The 21,945-nt window shown below is 42.3% G+C and overlaps 1 protein-coding gene across 1 annotated transcript in view; it reads left to right on the forward strand.

The window, feature by feature from the left end:
- Positions 1-743: 743 nt before the first annotated feature.
- Positions 744-21,945, forward strand: part of TMEM37 (transmembrane protein 37) — a 49,409-nt gene continuing 28,207 nt past the window's right edge. The window contains exon 1 of the mRNA XM_053698026.1: positions 744-845. Within this exon, the coding sequence (XP_053554001.1) occupies positions 825-845 (21 nt within the window). The 5' untranslated portion in view covers positions 744-824. The remainder of the gene's footprint in view (positions 846-21,945) is intronic.

The following is a 21,945-nucleotide window of genomic DNA, read 5'->3' on the forward strand; positions in this document are numbered from 1 at the left end:
AGATCAGTGTAAAATCATCTATATCACAGATCAGTGTAAAATCATCTATATCACAGATCAGTGTAAAATCATCTATATCACAGATCAGTGTAAAATCATCTATATCACAGATCAGTGTAAAATCATCTATATCACAGATCAGTGTAAAATCATCTATATCACAGATTAGTGTAAAATCATCTATATCACAGATCAGTATAAAATCATCTATATCACAGATCAGTGTAAAATCATCTATATCACAGATCAGTATAAAATCATCTATATCACAGATCAGTATAAAATCACCGGCTTGTAATAAATATTAGTGGCTTAGTTAAAGAAAATAAGACCAGTTGTGCTTGTTTGCTCCATCAGTCACATTTCCTTTTTTTTACCTTTTGTTCGTCAATTTGCTCTTTAATTTCTTTGAATAATACATTTTGTGCCTTACAAATGTTGTATTATATCCCCCTAGTGTGTCCTTTCCATGTTGCAATCTCCCCACAACTATCTCCTCTCTCTCTATTGCCCCATCTGCTCCTCTCCACCTGTTACCCTAATACCCTTCTTACACTTGTTCAATATGTTTCCCTTGAATCTGCCTAACTCCTTTATTCTCATTACTTTTAGTCCCCTCCCGTCCCTTGATGCTCTCTCCTACTGCTCCGTTCCAACCCCCCCACTTGTTATCCTCTTTTGTTGCCCTCCCCCTCCCCGTGTTTGCTGTTTTCCTCTGTTCTTGCTCTCCTCCTACTTGCTTCCTGGTGCACAGTTGCTGACTCAGCTGGTCCAAGCTCCAGCAGTCTGTGCCTTAGTGCAAAGCTGGGATCAGAGAGCGGGACATGACGGCCATAAGTGTGCAGGTAAACCCGGGGTCCTCTCCACTCCCACCCGCGGTCTTTCCTGGGCCACTTCTAAAACACTTTCTCAGCGCGTCCTGAACTCCCGTAGCGAAAATACTGCCAGAAGGGGGGCTGAATGTGAGGGTGTTTCACCCCTAAACTATTTATATGGACACAGAATCCCCAATCAGTTACTTCTTTAAGGTTTTTTTCTTTAGCACTTTATATTGCCAAAATATTGTCATTTAATTTTCCTTTGTTTTTCTCAGGGGTATTCTGTTTGTAGCGGAGACTAAGGAACCTAAAAACAAACGTAAAATAAAAACAGAAGTAATCATTCAGATAATCTGTTATTTCCACAATGAAACATGTAGCCCCTAAACTGTCAGTTTTACAATTGTGCAGGGGACAGGAGTCTGTAGGAAAATAGCACGGGGTAAACACCTTGGGAATGTGAACCTTTGTCACCTAACTAGAGATAAACAAGATGACTTGCCTGGTTAATATGTGGTGTAACAGGGAGCCACTGCGTACTTCTTTATTTCAAAAGTTTACGAGTAGAGAGATAAACATCGTATGAGACAGCTTTTTTTTGGCACCAGGTCACAATTATATATATATATATATATATATATATATATATATATATATATATATATATATATATATATATATATATATATATATATAATACACACACACGTTGGTCTGTACATTTTACTTGGCAAACCCTTTGGCAATCCTTTTATAACTTTCCTCAGTGAAAAAAAACAACAACTGGGTCCCTCTGCTAAATGTGTTTAAAGGGACAGTCAAGTTAAAAAAAACTTTCACGATTTAAATAGGGAATGTAATTTTCAACAACTTTCCAATTTACTTTTATCACCTATTTTCTTTGTTCTTTTTTGTATTCTTAGTTGAAAGCTAATTCTAGGAGGTTCAAATGCTAATTTCTTAGACCTTGAAGACTGCCTCTAATCTGAAGGGTGCGGGTAAAAGCCGGATCCATGCCTAATTTAGAAAAATACACACAAATTTAAGTGTTTTCCACACAAACACATCCGGACACTACTGGATCCAACAACATTTTACTGCAATACATTTGGGTCCTTTCAGAACCCGTACTTTTTTTTACAGAAAAACAGCCAGATCCTGCTGGATCCATGCCTAATTTAGACAAATACATACAAATGTAAGTGTTTTCCATACAAACACATCCAGACACTTCTGTATCCAACAACATTTTACTCAAAACCATTTGGGTCTTTTTAGAACCAACACTTTTTTTTCAGAAAAACAGCTGGATCCTGCCGCATCCATGCCTAATTTAGACAGATACACACAAATGTAAGTGTTTTCCACACAAACACATTTAGAAACTTCTGGATCTATCAATAATGTATAATGATCTTTCTAAATCATTTGGTGATCATTTTCCAAATTTGAATCTACTATACGCAATATATGCCTACAATGAGTGCTATAAGTGTATTCTAGAATGGGTACTCAATCCATTCCATTTTGCCTTTGAAATGTACACAAAAACATTTGGGTCCTTCCAGAACCAAGACTTTTTAACAGAAAAACAGCCGGATCCATGCCTAATTTAGACAAATACACAAATCTAAGTGTTTTCCACACAAGCACATCCAAACACTTCTGTATCCAACAACATTTTATTTAAAAACATTTGGGTCCATTCAGAACCCACACTTTTTTTACAGAAAAACAGCCGGATCCATGCCAAATTTGGACAAATACATACCATACAGACACATCCAGACACTTCTGTATCCAACAACATTTTACTCAAAAACATTTGGGTCCTTTCAGAACCAACACTTTTTTTCTGAAAAACAGCCGGATCCATGCCTAATTTAGACAGATACACACAAATTTATTTTTTCCCCCACACATCCAGACACTTCTGTATCCTTCAATATTTTATACCAAAACATCTGTGTCCTTTTAGAACCAATCCTTTTTTTTGCTTCAAAACAGCCGGCTCCTGCCAGATTCATGTCTAATTTAGACAGATATCCTCTCTCAAATTTAAATATTTTCTATACAAACACATCCAGAGACTTCTTTTTTTTTTTTGTAAGCAACCGTCCAAACCTTAGTTATACAACAATACAACATGTTCTATGCCGAGGGGGTATGACTTGTATCGGGTTTTGAACCACCCCAGTGTCTAGACTTGATAATATTAGTTTGTTTTATGTTACTTTTCTTTAGAGGAAGGGGGGGGGGGGAAAAGAAGGAAATTTTTTTTTTTTTTTTTTTCTTCTTTCTATAACTGATAGGTGATTACCTGTGTTCGTTTATAATAAATGTAAAATCCCAACATCAGGGTGCATACCCATATAGTCTAGAAATCAATATAATAAGTAGAAAACTCTGACGGTGCATACGATTGCTGTGATTGAAATACGTTAATGTACCGGAGAGTAGATATTGTATTACCGTCTTCTGCTGTTGGTCTTCCTTTTCTTTATATACTATTTTTGCAATCCCCTGCTATTCCTTGCATGGTGTAGCACTGTGACCTGCTTTGTATACTGTGCAATGTACCTTGTGTTGGTAATAAATAAATGCTTAAAAAAAGAGACTTCTAGATACAATAATATTTTACACAAAAATATCTGCGTCCCTTTCAGAACCAACACTTTTTACAGAAAAATCGCCGGATCCATGCCTAATTTAGGCAGATATACACAAATGTAAGTGTTTTCCACACAAATACATCCAGATACTTGTGGATCCATCAATATTTTACAAACATCTGGTCCATTTAAGATCCAACACTTTTTTACACAAAAACAGCCAAATCCTGCCATATCCATGTCTTATTTAGACAGATATACACACATTTAACTTCTGTCCACACAAACGCATCCTTGGATTGTACAATTTTTTTACACGAAAACATCTAGGTCCTTTCAGAACCAACAGTTTTTTTTTACAGAAAAACAGCCAAACTGTTGGTTCTGAAAGGACCCAAATGTTTTTGAGTAAAATATTGATAGATCCAGAAGTGTCTGGATGTGTTGTGTGGAAAAAACTTTAATTTGTGTGTATCTGTCGAAATTAAGCATGGATCCAGCAGGATCCGGCTGTTTTTCTGTTAAAAAAAGTGTTGGTTCTGAAAGGACCCAAATGTTTTGCAGTAAAATGTTGTTGGATACAGAAGTGTCTGGATGTGTTTGTGTGGAAAACACTTACATTTGTGTTTATCTGTCAAAATTAGGCATGGATCCAGTAGGATCCAGCTGTTTTTCTGTAAAAAATGTGTTGGTTCTGAAAGGACCCAAATGTTTTTGCGTAAAATATTGATAGATCTAGAAGTGTCTGAATGTGTTTGTGTGGAAAACACTTACATGTGTGTTTATCTGTCGAAATTAGGCATGGATCCGGTAGGATCCAGCTGTTTTTCTGTAAAAAATTTGTTAGTTCTGAAAGGACCCAAATGTTTTTGTGTAAAATATTGATAGATCTAGAAGTGTCTGAATGTGTTTGTGTGGAAAACACTTACATGTGTGTGTATCTGTCGAAATTAGGCATGGATCCGGCTTTTTTTTTTTTTTTTAAAGTGTTGGTTCTGAAAGGACCCAAATGTTTTTGCATAAAAATATTGATGGATCCAGAATTGTCTGGATGTTTTTGTGTGGAAAACATTTAAATTTGTGTGTATCTGTCTAAATTAGGCATGGATCCGACAGTATCTGGCTTTTACCCACACCATAATCTGAATGCATTTAGACCACTATAGGGCATTAGTTCATGTGTTTCATATACACAACATCAAGCTCATGCACATGAAGTTACCCTGGAGTGAGCACTGATTGGCTAAAATGCAAGTCTGTCAAAAGAAATGAAATAAGGGGGCAGTTTGCAGAGGCTTAGATACAAGGTAATCACAGAGGTAAAAAGTGTATTTCTATAATAGTGTTGGTTATGCAAAACTGGAGAATGGGTAATAAAGGGATTATCTTTCTTTCTAAACAACAAACATTCTGGTGTTGACTGTCCCTTTAAGGCAAAACAATGGGGTGAGTGATTTAACTGCTTGGCTACCCAAATGTATTGAGGAACATTGATAGTTAAATTTATTGGTGTATGCTGTACTATTAAGGGGTGAAACTGTTGTGTACATGTTTTGTAGTGGGTTTTTTTTAACCCCTTGGTTTTCCTCTAAGAGATATGAAACCCAAAAATTTTCTTTGAGACTCAGACAGCATTTTTTAAAAAAAGTTTCCAATTTACTTCTATTATCAAAGATACCTAGGTAGGCATCTGGAGCACAACATGGCAGGAGATAGTGCTGCCATATAGTTCTCTTGCAAATAGATAACATTCTTGCAAAACTGCTGCCATATAGTGCTCCAGAAATGGGCTGGCTCCTAAGCATACATCCCTGCATTTCAAGAAAAGTTGCCAAGATATAAACATAAATTGATAATAGAAGTAAATTACAAAGTTGTTTAAAATTGCATGCTCTATCTCATTCATGAAAGAAAGAAATTGGGTTTCATGCCCCTTTAATGTTTTTTTCAACTAAGGGTTAAATGATTACAATATGTCAGTACCATGTTTTAACCCCCTGATAAAAGCGTTTTTTAAGATAACGAAGGCTTTTAAAATTACTGTGCTATTAAATGGCAAACACATAATGTAAGGATTTAATTTCCAAATATGAGGTTAAAAAGCATGGCATTTCTGAAAATCGAAGGCTTTTATATTGTTGTTGTTGTTGTTGTTGTTAGAATAATCTGATTTATTGGCAATTCAGTCTTTAGCTTTGATGTGTCTTTTTTTGCTATTGAGGCTCCTGGGCTTTTTACTGCAAAAATGTGTCTGTGAGTGTATATATGTTAATATGCTACTGCTGCAGACACTCACTACCCTCCAAACTAGTGTACAACACAGAGCAGAATCTGGGACTACAATTCCCACAAACCTCCACTACCAAATCCTTGCTGGGTGGGTATGTCTTTATTTTTTTACTGTGACACGCCCACTCCCACCCACAGCAAAACTAAGTCAACCCAATGTAATCTCTGATTCAGGTCCTAGGAAATAAGATGCAGAGGAAGATCATGCAGGGTGAAAATGAGAAATGCCGCTTTACACCTCCACTCCCTTCTTTTAAATGCCAGGGTATTTTTCTGGGTGCCAGAGACAATTTTTTTAGGCACCACTGGCACCTAGGTTAGTCGGGTCCTGATATACTGTTTATAGCTCTTGCTGCACAATAAGATATGGAATGCCAGTGCCGGTTCAGAAATGATGGTATTCTTGGAGACCGAGTTATAAGTAATAAACAGAACTCGCTTGTACTTGTACATTTTTATTTGTTTTAGACTGTGGCTGAAACATAAAATTGCAGGTTTAGCCAGAGATTTTGGGTAGTGGTTTTATTCAAATACAGATTTGATGTAGTGAATACTTGTTGCATGCAAGGATCCACTATATAAATAATAAAAAATAAATATATATATATATATATATACACATACACACACACACACAAATGGTGTCCACACAGACATTTCTTATCCCTAAATGTTGCTGCTAGATTGGTTACAATTTTTTCAAGAAGAGCTTACATTCTAGTGGATTTATGGGACATTATACACCATTTAATTACAAGACTTTTCTGCTGTCTTGAAATAATTTATCTAACTAGTCAAGTGTGAAAACTTTATAAATGCACTAACACCTTGTTTAATGCAATTGGTTTTCCATGGCCGAACACACCACCATCACTTGCCTTAGTTAGAGGAGCCAATCGGGACTTTTTCCTGGAGTAGATAAAGGTTGTCATTATGTTAGAACAAGTATATTGTTTTGCAGTATCCTGTCTTATTACATCTGCTGAAGCCAATTACGAACATATGTGGCAGGGATAAGCTTGCACACTACCAATTTTCAGAGGTTGAAAATCTACACTATGTTTTAAGAAGCAAAATAAATGCTAATGTGTCCCTGATACCTGGGCTATAGTTGAGGTCAGGGCTCAACAAACCCAGGGAGCCACTGGCTCCTTAAAAATAGGCCTGGTGTCTTGGATTAGAGAGTACCCAAGAACCCATTGCAAATAATATTTTGTTTAGTGCAGATGGATCTTTTTTAAAGCTGTGATACAGAAATCCATATTTTATTGGGTATGTATATAATATATGCATGTGTAATGAATGAAGTAATATAAATCTATAAACAACCCCAATTCTGAAAAAGTTGGGGCAGTATGGAAAATGCAAAAAACAAAGCAAAGTGTCATTTACAAATTCAATTCACCTTGTACTACATTGAAAACCCCTTAACACGTTATTTGATGTTTTACTTTATGAATTTAATGTATTTTTGAAAATATACACTAATTTCAAATCTGATCACTGCAAAATGTTCCAAAATTGTTGGGACGGGGCAATTTAGGACGAATAGCGATGTGACAAGTTGAAAGAAAAAGGTGATGTGAAACAGGTGAGGCAATTGTGTGATCATAGTATAGTCTAAAAAAGACCTAGCCCTTCAAGAGCAAGGATGGGTCGAGGCTTGCCAATCTGCAACAGATTCTTCAGCGAATAATCCAACACTTTGTGAACAACATTCCCCAAAGACAAATCGGTATGATTTTGGACATTTCATCTTCTACAGTGTACAATGTAATTAAAAGATTCAAGGAATCCGGTCAAATCTCAGTGCAAAAAGGGCAAGGCCGAAAATGTCCGATCCCTCAGATGTCCCTGTCTTAAAAACCGCCATGAGTCTGTAATGAATATCTTGACATGTGCTCAGGAATACTTTGGTAAACCTTTGTCAGTCAACACCATTCACCGCTGCATCCCCAGATACAAGTTAAGGCTTTACTATGCAAAGCAGAAGCCATACATCAACACTGTCAATAAGCGCGGCTGACTTCTCTGGACTCGGTCTCATCTGAGATGGACAGAAGCACAGTGGAATCGTGTGTTGTGGTCCGACAAGTCAACATTTTAAATAGTTTTTGCAAAAAACAGCTGTTGTGTTCTCTGGGCCAAAGAGGAAAAGGACCATCCAAGCTGTTATCAGCGTCGGGTCCAAAAGCCAGTGTCATAGTATGGGGGGGGGGTGTCAGTGCCCATGACATTAGTAACTTGCACATCGGTGAGGGCACCATTAATGCAAAAAGATATGTATACATTTTGGAGCAACATATGCTGCCATCCAGACGTTGCCTTTTCCAGGGACGTCCCTGCATTTTCCAGCAGGACAACGCCAAACCACATTCTGCCTGGGTTACAAGCACATGGTTGCGAAAGCAGAGTGTGCGGTGCTAGCATGGCCTGCCTGCAGTCCTGACCGGTCTACGATTTGAAAATGTTTGGTGCATTATGAAGCGCAAACTAAGGCAACGAAGGCCCCATACAGTTGCGCAGCTGAAGACATGCATAATGGATGAGTGGGGGAAAATTCCACTTGCTAAACTTAACCAACTGGTGTCTTCAGTGCCCAAACGCTTAATAAGTGTTATTAAAAGTAAAGGTGATGTTACACAGTGGTAAAAAGTTGACTGTCCCAACTTTTTTGGAGTGTGTTGCAGTCATCAGATTTCAAAAAATACATTAAGTTCACAAAGTAAAACATCAAATAATGTGTTTTCAATATAGTACAGTCACTTTCAATTTCAGCAACCAGGGTGCGAGTAAAGGTAATAAAACAAAGATGTCTGGCACTCACTGGATTTTTAGCACTGTCTGAAGAAGGGGGGAAGACCCTGAAACATCACATCTTTGAATACATAATTGTCAGGTTTTTTTTTCCTGCTTTGTTTGCCATGTGCTGCTGGCAGCCATTTTACTTGCCTCTCTTGCTGACTCTGGTGCATACTGTGTGATGCTGCTCATTTCCTGCACTTCCTTTTATGGCCAGACTGGTGTACATCATCAGTGTGAGACAGGATGCAGCCTCAGAATTGTGATGTCGTCACTCACTGGATTTTTAGCTCTGTCTGAAGAAGGGGGGAAGACCCTGAAACATCACATCTTTGAGTACATAATTGTCAGGGGTTTTTTCCTGCTTTGTTTGCCATGTGCTGCTGGCAGCCATTTTACTTGCCTCTCTTGCTGACTCTGGTGCATACTGTGTGATGCTGCTCATTTCCTGCACTTCCTTTTATGGCCAGACTGGTGTACATCATCAGTGTGAGACAGGATGCAGCCTCAGAATTGTGATGTTGTCACTCACTGGATTTTTAGCTCTGTCTGAAGAAGGGGGGAAGACCCTGAAACATCACATCTTTGAGTACATAATTGTCAGGGGTTTTTTTCCTGCTTTGTTTGCCATGTGCTGCTGGCAGCCATTTTACTTGCCTCTCTTGCTGACTCTGGTGCATACTGTGTGATGCTGCTCATTTCCTGCACTTCCTTTTATGGCCAGACTGGTGTACATCATCAGTGTGAGACAGGATGCAGTCTCAGAATTGTGATGTCGTCACTTATTAATTAAAGGGCCTCTGTTCAGTATGCTTTGCCCTTGCGTTGTCTCAGACCTGTTTGTGAGAGCTCCTGTGTATTACCTGGCTGTCTGATGTCCCTCCTGGTTCCTGATCCCTGACTTGTTCCTGACTCTGCTGTTCTCCTTGTTCCTGATTCCGGCTCGTCTGACTACTCGCTTTGGCTCCTGACTCAGCTCGTCTTACTATTCGCTTTGGCTCCTGACTCGGCTCGTCTGACTACCGGCTCTGGTTTTGATTCCTGACTTATTTGTTTTGTGGACTTTTTATTATTTTTTGCTATTAATAAAGGTGTGATTATTTTTGCACTTCTCGTCTCAGTCTGATTCCTGGCACCCTGACATTATGCAAGGGCCATGAATCCTGATGGTGATAATAATCCACCTTTACCTGCCATAATTTCCAGGATGGATGAACAGGATCATCGCTTGGATCAATTTGCACTAGCCCTGCAAACCCTGCAAGTTATGGCTGCTCCTGTTTCCGCTGCTGCACCTAGTCCTACCAGGAGCATGTCCAGTTCTGCACCTCTACCTCAGCAATATGGAGGTGATCCTAATCAGTGCAGAGGGTTTTTGAACCAAGTGGGAATTTACTTTGAGATGTTACCTCAGGCGTTTCCCTCTGACAGAGGGTTTTCTCATCTTGTTACTCTCTGACACAGCTCTTACCTGGGCTAATCCCTTGTGGGAGACTAATAAACCTGTGATTTCAAATTACCCTGAATTTGTGGCCTCCTTTCGAAGGGTATTTGATGTTCCGGCTCACTCCTCCTCTGCTGCTAAACGACTCATGTCCATTCAGCAAGGTACAAGATCTGTTGCTCAGTATGCTATTGAGTTCCGTACGCTTGCCGCAGAGGTAGGTTAGAACAATGAAGCCCTTGTTGCCGCCTTCTTTCATGGGCTCTCTGATGCGATTAAAGACGAAGTTGCTGCCAGAGATTTACCAGAAGATCTCAATGCATTGGTGTCTTTTTTTGATCCTAATTGACATCAGACTAAGTGAGAGGCCTTCTTTCAAGGAGCGCTTGCGGAAGCCTCCTGTTCCGTTGTCTCCTACGTGTTCGTTTCTACCCATGCCTCCCTCTCCTCCCATGCCTCCTGGTCCCGAGTCACCAGGTACTTCTGGGATTCACGCATCTCTCCCCGGCGGAGAGGGCCTTTAGGAGGAGGGAGGGGCTCTGCCTCTATTGTGGGTTACAGGGCCACCTTTTTGAAGTCTTGTCCTACACGGCCGGGAAACGCTCACACCTAAGGTCCTGTCGGGGGCAGACCTTGGGTGGTTTATCCTTGTCCCCGGAACCGCTAAAGGAGAAACCTTTGGTCACGGTTGTCCTTTCCTGGGTGGACTCCTCCATAGTCACCCAGGCTCTTGTTGACTCTGGTGCTGCGGGCTATTTAATTGACAGTGCTTTTGTATCAAAGCACTCCGTTCCTGTTTTGCCTCGGTCCGTTCCATTGATGGCAGGCACCTTCAGCCCGCACTCGTTACTCACGAAACTGCTCCGTTATCCATGTCTGTTGGGGCTCTCCATTTTGAAACTGGAGTTCCAGGTGATAAACTTGCCGCATTTTCCGGTTATTCTGGGTTATCCCTGGCTCCAAAAGCACAATCCCAGTCTCCACTGGTGCAGGTCCGAAATTTTTTCGTGGTCTCCACAATGTATTTCCACTTGTCTTCGGAAACCAGTTAAAGTCTTGTGCACTTCTTCGGTATCTCAATTGCCAGAGGAGTACCGAGAGTTCCTAAACGTTTTTGACAAGGTGCGTGCCAGTACGTTGCCTCCTCACTGGTCTTACGATTGTGCCATAGACCTGCAATCCGGAGCCATTCCTCCTCGGGGCCGGGTTTACCCTCTGTCTGTTGCGGAGAATTGTGCTATGGAGGAGTATGTTGCCGATGCTCTGTCGCAGGGGATCAACCGCAAATCCTGCTCTCCTGCAGGGGCTGGCTTCTTCTTTGTGAAAAAAAAAAGGGTGGCGAGTTAAGACCATGCATCGATTATAGGGGTCTTAATCGTCTTACCATTAAGAATGCTTACCCTATTCTGCTCATTACGGAACTCTTTGACTGCCTCAAGGGAGCTACGGTCTTTACTAAACTAGATTTGAGAGGAGCGTACAATCTCTTTAGGATCAATCTCCATTGCAGGGTTCTCCATGGATCCTGACAAGTTATCTGCAGTTCTGCAGTGGCCTCACCCAGTTGGTCTTCGGTCTATTCAACGTTTTTCGGGGTTCCCCAATTACTATAGAAAGTTTATTAAAAACTTTTCTTCCTTGGTCAAACCTATCACAGACATGACCCGTAAAGAGAATGATCCACTCCATTGGTCACCTACTGCCATTAAGGCCTTTTGATAGTCTTAAGACTGCCTTTGCTGCCGTTCCAGTTCTGGCTCATCCTAACCCTGTCCTGCCTTTCGTTCTTGAGGTCGATGCGTCTGAGACTGGAGTAGGTGCCTTCTTGTCTCAACGTCCTAAGCCTGACGGTTCCTTGCATCCGTGTGGTTTCTTTTCTAAGAAATTGTCTCCTGCGGAGTGCAATTATGAAATTGGCAACAGGGAATTACTGGACATAATTTTGGCACTCAAGGAATGGAGGCATCTTCTTCAGGGTACTAGCGTGCCAGTGCTCATTCTTACTGACCACAAGAGTTTAACTTATCTATCTGAAGCAAAACGTTTGTCGCCCTGATGGGCGCTATTTCTGTCTCGGTTTAATTATGTGGTCTCCTACCTGCCTGATAGTAAGAATGTTAGGGCTGATGCCCTCTCTCGACAATTTTCGTCTCTGTCCAAGGAGAAGTCTGTACCTACTCCAGTTATACTTCCTGACCTTATTTTGGCTACCATACGTACTAATTTGACTTCTCCCTTGGGGGAGGAGATCCTAGCTGCACAAACCAATGCACCTCCTGAGAAACCTAGTGGTAAGTGTTTTGTTCCTGAGAATCTTCGAACTAAACTTTTGCACACTTACCACTATCCTAAAGTCGCAGGTCACCCAGACAAGAACCAAATGATTTGGTCTGTCACTCAACAATTCTGGTGGCCAGGTCTTCGTTCTGATGTTGCTGCGTATGTTGCCTCCTGCTCAGTTTGTGCACAAAATAAGACTCCTCAACGTCTTTCTGTGGGACTTCTTCAACCTATTGCTAATGGTGAGCGTCCTTGGACACATCTTTCCATGGATTTCATTGTCGAGCTCCCTGTTTCCAAAGGCAATACTGTTATCCTTATGGTGGTTGACAGTTTTTCTAAAATGTCACATTGCATTCCCTTGAAGAAGTTGCCTACCGTTCAGGAGCTTGCTTAAACTTTTGCCTGTGAGGTCTTCCGTTTACATGGGTTACCCAAGGAGATAGTGTCGGACCGGGGTAGCCAGTTTGTCTCCAGATTTTGGCGTTCCTTTTGTGCTCCAATGGGGATTCAGCTTTCCTTCTCCTCGGCATATCACCCTCAATTCAATGGGGCTGCGGAACAGTCTAATCAAGTTCTGGAACAGTTCCTCCGTTGCTGTGTCAGTTCACCACAATAATTGGTTTGAACTGTTTCCTTGGGCAGAGTTTGCTCGTAATTGTGCTATTAATGCTTCATCCAAGTTATCCCCGTTCATTGCAAATTATGGGTTTCAACCATCCTTGTTGCCCGATTCATTCATGTCTCAGGGTATTCCGGCTTTGGAGGAGCATCTCCGGCAACTCCGTTCCACGTGGGTACAGATTCAGGATTGCCTTCATCGTTCTAGGCAGCGCCAAAAGTTCCAGGCCGATCGTAGGCGTCTGCCTGCCTGCGCCTTCCTACCAGGTTGGTGAGAGAGTTTGGCTGTCCTCCCGCAACTTGATCCTTCGTGTGCCTTCCAATAAACTGGCTCCCCGTTATGTTGGTCGTTTTCGAATACTCCGACGGGTCAATCCTGTGGCCTACGCTCTTGACCTTCCTCCTGCAATGCGCATCTCCAATGTTTTTCATGTCTCCCTCTTGAAACCATTGGTTTGTAATCAGTTTACCACTGTGTTGCCTCGTCCCGTACTATCTTTGTTGACACCCATGAGGAGTATGAGGTCAGCAGCATTATTGACTCTCGTATGTTCAGGGGCCGCATACAGTATTTGGTTCACTGGAGGGGCTACAGTCCGGAGGAGCGTTCATGGGTTCCCTCTGATATTCATGCTCCCGCCCTCCTCTGTGCCTTTTATGCCCGTTTCCCCAATAAGCCTTTTGTCCTCCCGCAGGGGGAGGGGTCGTTGAGGGGAGGGTACTGTCAGGGTTTTGTCCCTGCTTTGTTTGCCATGTGCTGCTGGCAGCCATTTTACTCACCTCTCTTGCTGACTCTGGTGCATACTGTGTGATGCTGCTCATTTCTTGCACTTCCTTTTATGGCCAGACTGGTGTACCTCATCAGTGTGAGACAGGATGCAGTCTCAGAATTGTGATGTCATCACTTATTATTTAAAGGGCCTTTGTTCAGTATGCTTTGCCCTTGCGTTGTCTCAGACCTGTTTGTGAGAGCTCCTGTGTATTACATGGCTGTCTGACGTCACTCCTTGTTCCTGATCCCTGGCTTGTTCCTGACTCTGCTGTTCTCCTTGTTCCTGATTCCAGCTCGTCTGAATACTCGCTTTGGCTTCTGACTATCAGCTCTGGTATTGATTCCTGGCTTGTTATTTGTTTTATGGACTTTTTATTATTTTTTGCTATTAATAAAGGTGTGATTATTTTTGCACTTCTCGTCTCAGTCTGATTCATGGCACCCTGACAATAATTAACCACTAAAAATCCAGGAAGTGTTAACCATCTAAATATATATCTTAGGCCACTATTAGATTTGTTGTATTTCTTTGGTCTCTTTATTAAGATACAAACAGAAAATACAGGAAATATGAACACAACATATTAAAAAAAACACAATTTTCAGAACAAAATGGCTTCTTCAGGCAAAATTCAGTATTTTGTGTGACCTCCCTTGGCACTAAGCACATCTTGAACTCTTTTGGGGAGACTGTCCTGACGTTTTCTGAAGTAATCTTCTGGTATATTATACCAAGCTTTCAGCACTTTCCAGAGTTCACCTTTAGAGTTAGGTTGTATTTTATTTATTTCTCTTTCCTGGTGATCCTATACTGCCTCTGTAATATTCAGGTCTGGACTCCGTGGAGGCAAGTCCATAACTGTCAGTGTTTTATCAGCTGTTTTTCTTTCCAAATATGATTTCACTGCACTAAAACCATTCCCAATCAGACGCTTTCCAGAAGGAATATCATAATTATAACCAGTCTGTACTTTTCAGCATTCATGATCTCATCAATTATTGTCAACACCACTGGCAAAAATGCAGCCCCAAACCAGGACAGACCCTCCACTATGTTTCACTGAAGGCCGCAAGCACTCATTTTTTTCATCTCTCTCCAACTATTCTTCTCACATATTGTCGACGATTGGACCCAAAAATGTCACACTTGGATTTGTCACTCCATAATGCTCTTTTCCACTGATCTTCATTCAAATTTTTGTGAGCTTTAGCAGCTGTTGAGCCGTTCTCCTTCAGAAAGTGTTTTCTTGGCTTCTACCCTTTCACAAAGACCATTCCTGGTCAAGCTTCTTGGACTGTAGAAGAGTCAACTTAGCATCCTGATGAAGCTGCCAGATGCTGAGCCAGGTCATTGCTGGACTTCTTCCGTTCTCTCAAAGAAGAAACTGAGAAACTTTTCATCAGATTTTAAGTTTTTCTTGGCCTTCCAGTCCTTTTTTGTCCCTAACATCTCCTGATTCTTTAAATTTCTTTATAACAGCTTGAATACCACATTTGAGTATCCTTTTTTGTTGTTGTTGCTAATTTCCCTTTTGAGAGTAGCCTTGGTGATGCAAAAGTATGATTTTATGTCTGTCAAATTCTGTGATCTTTAAAGGGACATAAAACAGGTTGGATCTATGCATATCCTAAAAGGGCTAATTAATTAAAAATTGTTTGCATAAAAAAATTGTTGCTGGCAAGTGTTTTAAAATTTTAAAAAAATAAGCCAAATGAATTACATAGCTAAGCTGCCTGGAGAAGCCAATTCCACCCCCCTTATCTGTGTTTAGGCACAGGCATTGTATTTCAACTGAGTTCACAGCTTCTAGGCATGCTCCAGCAGATAATCCCTATTCATTTTTGCATTATACCAAAACAACAATACATATAGATACAGTCATAGAAGGAAATGTGTGGGGGGAGCTAGAGCTTTACAATTCAGAAACTAAAAATAAAGGGTTAATGGCGAGGCAATGCAGTATAAATTTGCAGGTAAAGTAATTAAAGTACATATTATAATTTCTCTCTATCCCAACTTGTTTTATGTCCCTTTAATGAAGTGATGTGATTGAAAGTTGGTCTTATTAGCAAGATTCCAATGAATTAAACTCATACCACATGTGTATGTAATGCTCAAGCATGTCTTGCACAAAACTGGTGTAATAGACCTTTTTCACAGCAGTCAATTTGACATGAAATAGTTGGACAAATATAGGTGTTAGTAATGACATTAATTAGGGTTTCATTCCATTTAGGTTTACAATAGCCAGGTTCCTGCTGTTGCTCAAATGTAAGGGGAGCTCACACTAAATACTTGCCACAAATCATTTTTTCTGTTGTTTTTTTTTTTTGTTTTTTTTTTAATACTGCATACAAATATCCTCTATGTTCTGGTTGTATTCTAAGAAAGAGAGTGAAAAATAATTATATACGGTCATTATACTATATAGCTAAAACATCAAATCTTATGGTGGCCTAAGACTTGCACAGTACTATGTATGTATGTGCGATTGAGATATATTACAGTGTCATGGTATGGGGGGGTGTCAGTGCCCAAGATATTAGTAACTTGCACATCGGTGAGGGCACCATTAATGCAAAAAGATATGTATACATTTTGGAGCAACATATGCTGCCATCCAGACATTGCCTTTTCCAGCAGGACAACGCCAAACCACATTCTGCCTGGGTTACAAGCACATGGTTGCGAAAGCAGAGTGTGCGGTGCTAGCATGGCCTGCCTGCAGTCCTGACCGGTCTACGATTTGAGAATGTTTGGTGCATTATGAAGCGCAAACTAAGGCAACGAAGGCCCCATACAGTTGCGCAGCTGAAGACATGCATAATGGATGAGTGGGGGAAAATTCCACTTGCTAAACTTAACCAACTGGTGTCTTCAGTGCCCAAACGCTTAATAAGTGTTATTAAAAGTAAAGGTGATGTTACACAGTGGTAAAAAGTTGACTGTCCCAACTTTTTTGGAGTGTGTTGCAGTCATCAGATTTCAAAAACATCAAATAATGTGTTTTCAATATAGTACAGTCACTTTCAATTTCAGCAACCAGGGTGCGAGTAAAGGTAATAAAACAAAGATGTCTGGCACTCACTGGATTTTTAGCTCTGTCTGAAGAAGGGGGGAAGACCCTGAAACATCACATCTTTGAGTACATAATTGTCAGGGTTTTTTTTCCTGCTTTGTTTGCCATGTGCTGCTGGCAGCCATTTTACTTGCCTCTCTTGCTGACTCTGGTGCATACTGTGTGATGCTGCTCATTTCCTGCACTTCCTTTTATTGCCAGACTGGTGTACATCATCAGTGTGAGACAGGATGCAGCCTCAGAATTGTGATGTCGTCACTCACTGGATTTTTAGCTCTGTCTGAAGAAGGGGGGAAGACCCTGAAACATCACATCTTTGAGTACATAATTGTCAGGTTTTTTTTTCCTGCTTTGTTTGCCATGTGCTGCTGGCAGCCATTTTACTTGCCTCTCTTGCTGACTCTGGTGCATACTGTGTGATGCTGCTCATTTCCTGCACTTCCTTTTATGGCTAGACTGGTGTACATCATCAGTGTGAGACAGGATGCAGTCTCAGAATTGTGATGTCGTCACTTATTAATTAAAGGGCCTCTGTTCAGTATGCTTTGCCCTTGCGTTGTCTCAGACCTGTTTGTGAGAGCTCCTGTGTATTACCTGGCTGTCTGATGTCCCTCCTGGTTCCTGATCCCTGACTTGTTCCTGACTCTGCTGTTCTCCTTGTTCCTGATTCCGGCTCGTCTGACTATTCGCTTTGGCTCCTGACTCGGCTCGTCTGACTACCAGCTCTGGTTTTGATTCCTGACTTATTTGTTTTGTGGACTTTTTATTATTTTTTGCTATTAATAAAGGTGTGATTATTTTTGCACTTCTCATCTCAGTCTGATTCCTGGTACCCTGACATTATGCAAGGGCCATGAATCCTGATGGTGCTAATAATCCACCTTTACCTGCCATAATTTCCAGGATGGATGAACAGGATCATCGCTTGGATCAATTTGCACTAGCCCTGCAAACCCTGCAAGTTATGGCTGCTCCTGTTTCCGCTGCTGCACCTAGTCCTACCAGGAGCATGTCCAGTTCTGCACCTCTACCTCAGCAATATGGAGGTGATCCTAATCAGTGCAGAGGGTTTTTGAACCAGGTGGGCATTTACTTTGAGATGTTACCTCAGGCGTTTCCCTCTGACAGAGGGTTTTCTCATCTTGTTACTCTCTGACACAGCTCTTACCTGGGCTAATCCCTTGTGGGAGACTAATAAACCTGTGATTTCAAATTACCCTGAATTTGTGGCCTCCTTTCAAAGGGTATTTGATGTTCCGGCTCACTCCTCCTATGCTGCTAAACGACTCATGTCCATTCAGCAAGGTACAAGATCTGTTGCTCAGTATGCTATTGAGTTCCGTACGCTTGCCGCAGAGGTAGGTTAGAACAATGAAGCCCTTGTTGCCGCCTTCTTTCATGGGCTCTCTGATGCGATTAAAGACGAAGTTGCTGCCAGAGATTTACCAGAAGATCTCAATGCATTGGTGTCTTTTTTTGATCCTAATTGACATCAGACTAAGTGAGAGGCCTTCTTTCAAGGAGCGCTTGCGGAAGCCTCCTGTTCCGTTGTCTCCTACGTGTTCGTTTCCACCCATGCCTCCCTCTCCTCCCATGCCTCCTGGTCCCGAGTCACCAGGTACTGCTGGGATTCACGCATCTCTCCCCGACGGAGAGGGCCTTTAGGAGGAGGGAGGGGCTCTGCCTCTATTGTTGGTTACAGGGCCACCTTTTTGAAGTCTTGTCCTACACGGCCGGGAAACGCTCACACCTAAGGTCCTGTCGGGGGCAGACCTTGGGTGGTTTATCCTTGTCCCCGGAACCGCTAAAGGAGAAACCTTTGGTCACGGTTGTCCTTTCCTGGGTGGACTCCTCCATAGTCACCCAGGCTCTTGTTGACTCTGGTGCTGCGGGCTATTTAATTGACAGTGCTTTTGTATCAAAGCACTCCGTTCCTGTTTTGCCTCGGTCCGTTCCATTGATGGCAGGCCCCTTCAGCCCGCACTCGTTACTCACGAAACTGCTCCGTTATCCATGGCTGTTGGGGCTCTCCATTTTGAAACCCTCCAGTTCCAGGTGATAAACTTGCCGCATTTTCCGGTTATTCTGGGTTATCCCTGGCTCCAAAAGCACAATCACAGTCTCCACTGGTGCAGGTCCGAAATTTTTTCGTGGTCTCCACAATGTATTTCCACTTGTCTTCGGAAACCAGTTAAAGTCTTGTGCACTTCTTCGGTATCTCAATTGCCAGAGGAGTACTGAGAGTTCCTAAACGTTTTTGACAAGGTGCGTGCCAGTACGTTGCCTCCTCACTGGTCTTACGATTGTGCCATAGACCTGCAATCCGGAGCCATTCCTATTCGGGGCCGGGTTTACCCTCTGTCTGTTGCAGAGAATTGTGCTATGGAGGAGTATGTTGCCGATGCTCTGTCGCAGGGGATCAACCGCAAATCCTGCTCTCCTGCAGGGGCTGGCTTCTTCTTTGTGAAAAAAAAAAGGGTGGCGAGTTAAGACCATGCATCGATTATAGGGGTCTTAATCGTCTTACCATTAAGAATGCTTACCCTATTCTGCTCATTACGGAACTCTTTGACCGCCTCAAGGGAGCTACGGTCTTTACTAAACTAGATTTAAGAGGAGTGTACAATCTCTTTAGGATCAAGGAGGGCAAGAATGGAAAACAGCATTTAACACCAGGAGCGGGCATTATGAGTATCTTGTAATGCCCTTTGGCCTATGTAATTCTCCTGCTGTTTTCCAGGAATTTATTAATGATGTCCTACGAGATATGTTGCAACAGTGTGTTGTGGTGTACTTGGATGACATCCTCATACACTCACCCACACTTGAGGCTCATCGTTCTGATCTTACACGGGTTCTTCAGAGACTACGTGAGAACGGTCTGTTTTGTAAACTTTGAGAAATGTGAGTTCCATCAGACTCAAGTAACCTTCCTAGGTTATGTTATCTCCATTGCAGGGTTCTCCATGGATCCTGACAAGTTATCTGCAGTTTTGCAGTGGCCTCGCCCAGTTGGTCTTCGGTCTATTCAACGTTTTTCGGGGTTCCCCAATTACTATAGAAAGTTTATTAAAAACTTTTCTTCCTTGGTCAAACCTATCACAGACATGACCCGTAAAGAGAATGATCCACTCCATTGGTCACCTACTGCCATTAAGGCCTTTTGATAGTCTTAAGACTGCCTTTGCTGCCGTTCCAGTTCTGGCTCATCCTAACCCTGTCCTGCCTTTCGTTCTTGAGGTCGATGCGTCTGAGACTGGAGTAGGTGCCTTCTTGTCTCAACGTCCTAAGCCTGACGGTTCCTTGCATCCGTGTGGTTTCTTTTCTAAGAAATTGTCTCCTGCGGAGTGCAATTATGAAATTGGCAACAGGGATTACTGGACATAATTTTGGCACTCAAGGAATGGAGGCATCTTCTTCAGGGTACTAGCGTGCCAGTGCTCATTCTTACTGACCACAAGAGTTTAACTTATCTATCTGAAGCAAAACGTTTGTCGCCCTGATGGGCGCTATTTCTGTCTCGGTTTAATTATGTGGTCTCCTACCTGCCTGATAGTAAGAATGTTAGGGCTAATGCCCTATCTCGACAATTTTCGTCTCTGTCCAAGGAGAAGTCTGTACCTACTCCAGTTATACTTCCTGACCTTATTTTGGCTACCATACGTACTAATTTGACTTCTCCCTTGGGGGAGGAGATCCTAGCTGCACAAACCAATGCACCTCCTGAGAAACCTAGTGGTAAGTGTTTTGTTCCTGAGAATCTTCAAACTAAACTTTTGCACACTTACCACTATTTAAAGTCGCAGGTCACCCAGACAAGAACCAAATGATTTGGTCTGTCACTCAACAATTCTGGTGGCCAGGTCTTCGTTCTGATGTTGCTGCGTATGTTGCCTCCTGCTCAGTTTGTGAACAAAATAAGACTCCTCAACGTCTTCCTGTGGGACTTCTTCAACCTATTGCTAATGGTGAGCGTCCTTGGACACATCTTTCCATGGATTTCATTGTCGAGCTCCCTGTTTCCAAAGGCAATACTGTTATCCTTATGGTGGTTGACAGTTTTTCTAAAATGTCACATTGCATTCCCTTGAAGAAGTTGCCTACCGTTCAGGAGCTTGCTTAAATTTTTGCCTGTGAGGTCTTCCGTTTACATGGGTTACCCAAGGAGATAGTGTCGGACCGGGGTAGCCAGTTTGTCTGCAGATTTTGGCGTTCCTTTTGTGCTCCAATGGGGATTCAGCTTTCCTTCTCCTCGGCATATCACCCTCAATCCAATGGGGCTGCGGAACAGTCTAATCAAGTTCTGGAACAGTTCCTCCGTTGCTGTGTCAGTTCACCACAATAATTGGTTTGAACTGTTTCCTTGGGCAGAGTTTGCTCGTAATAGTGCTATTAATGCTTCATCCAAGTTATCCCCGTTCATTGCAAATTATGGGTTTCAACCATCCTTGTTGCCCGATTCATTCATGTCTCAGGGTATTCCGGCTTTGGAGGAGCATCTCCGGCAACTCCGTTCCACGTGGGTACAGATTCAGGATTGCCTTCATCGTTCTAGGCAGCGCCAAAAGTTCCAGGCCGATCGTAGGCGTCTGCCTGCCTGCGCCTTCCTACCAGGTTGGTGAGAGAGTTTGGCTGTCCTCCCGCAACTTGATCCTTCGTGTGCCTTCCAATAAACTGGCTCCCCGTTATGTTGGTCGTTTTCGAATACTCCGACGGGTCAATCCTGTGGCCTACGCTCTTGACCTTCCTCCTGTAATGCGCATCTCCAATGTTTTTCATGTCTCCCTCTTGAAACCATTGGTTTGTAATCAGTTTACCACTGTGTTGCCTCGTCCCCGTACTATCTTTGTTGACACCCATGAGGAGTATGAGGTCAGCAGCATTATTGACTCTCGTATGTTCAGGGGCCGCGTACAGTATTTGGTTCACTGGAGGGGCTACAGTCCGGAGGAGCGTTCATGGGTTCCCTCTGATATTCATGCTCCCGCCCTCCTCTGTGCCTTTTATGCCCGTTTCCCCAATAAGCCTTTTGTCCTCCCGCAGGGGGAGGGGTCGTTGAGGGGAGGGTACTGTCAGGGTTTTGTCCCTGCTTTGTTTGCCATGTGCTGCTGGCAGCCATTTTACTCACCTCTCTTGCTGACTCTGGTGCATACTGTGTGATGCTGCTCATTTCCTGCACTTCCTTTTATGGCCAGACTGGTGTACCTCATCAGTGTGAGACAGGATG

The sequence above is a fragment of the Bombina bombina genome, chromosome 1 (assembly GCF_027579735.1).
Source record: "Bombina bombina isolate aBomBom1 chromosome 1, aBomBom1.pri, whole genome shotgun sequence".
Lineage (NCBI taxonomy): Eukaryota > Metazoa > Chordata > Amphibia > Anura > Bombinatoridae > Bombina > Bombina bombina.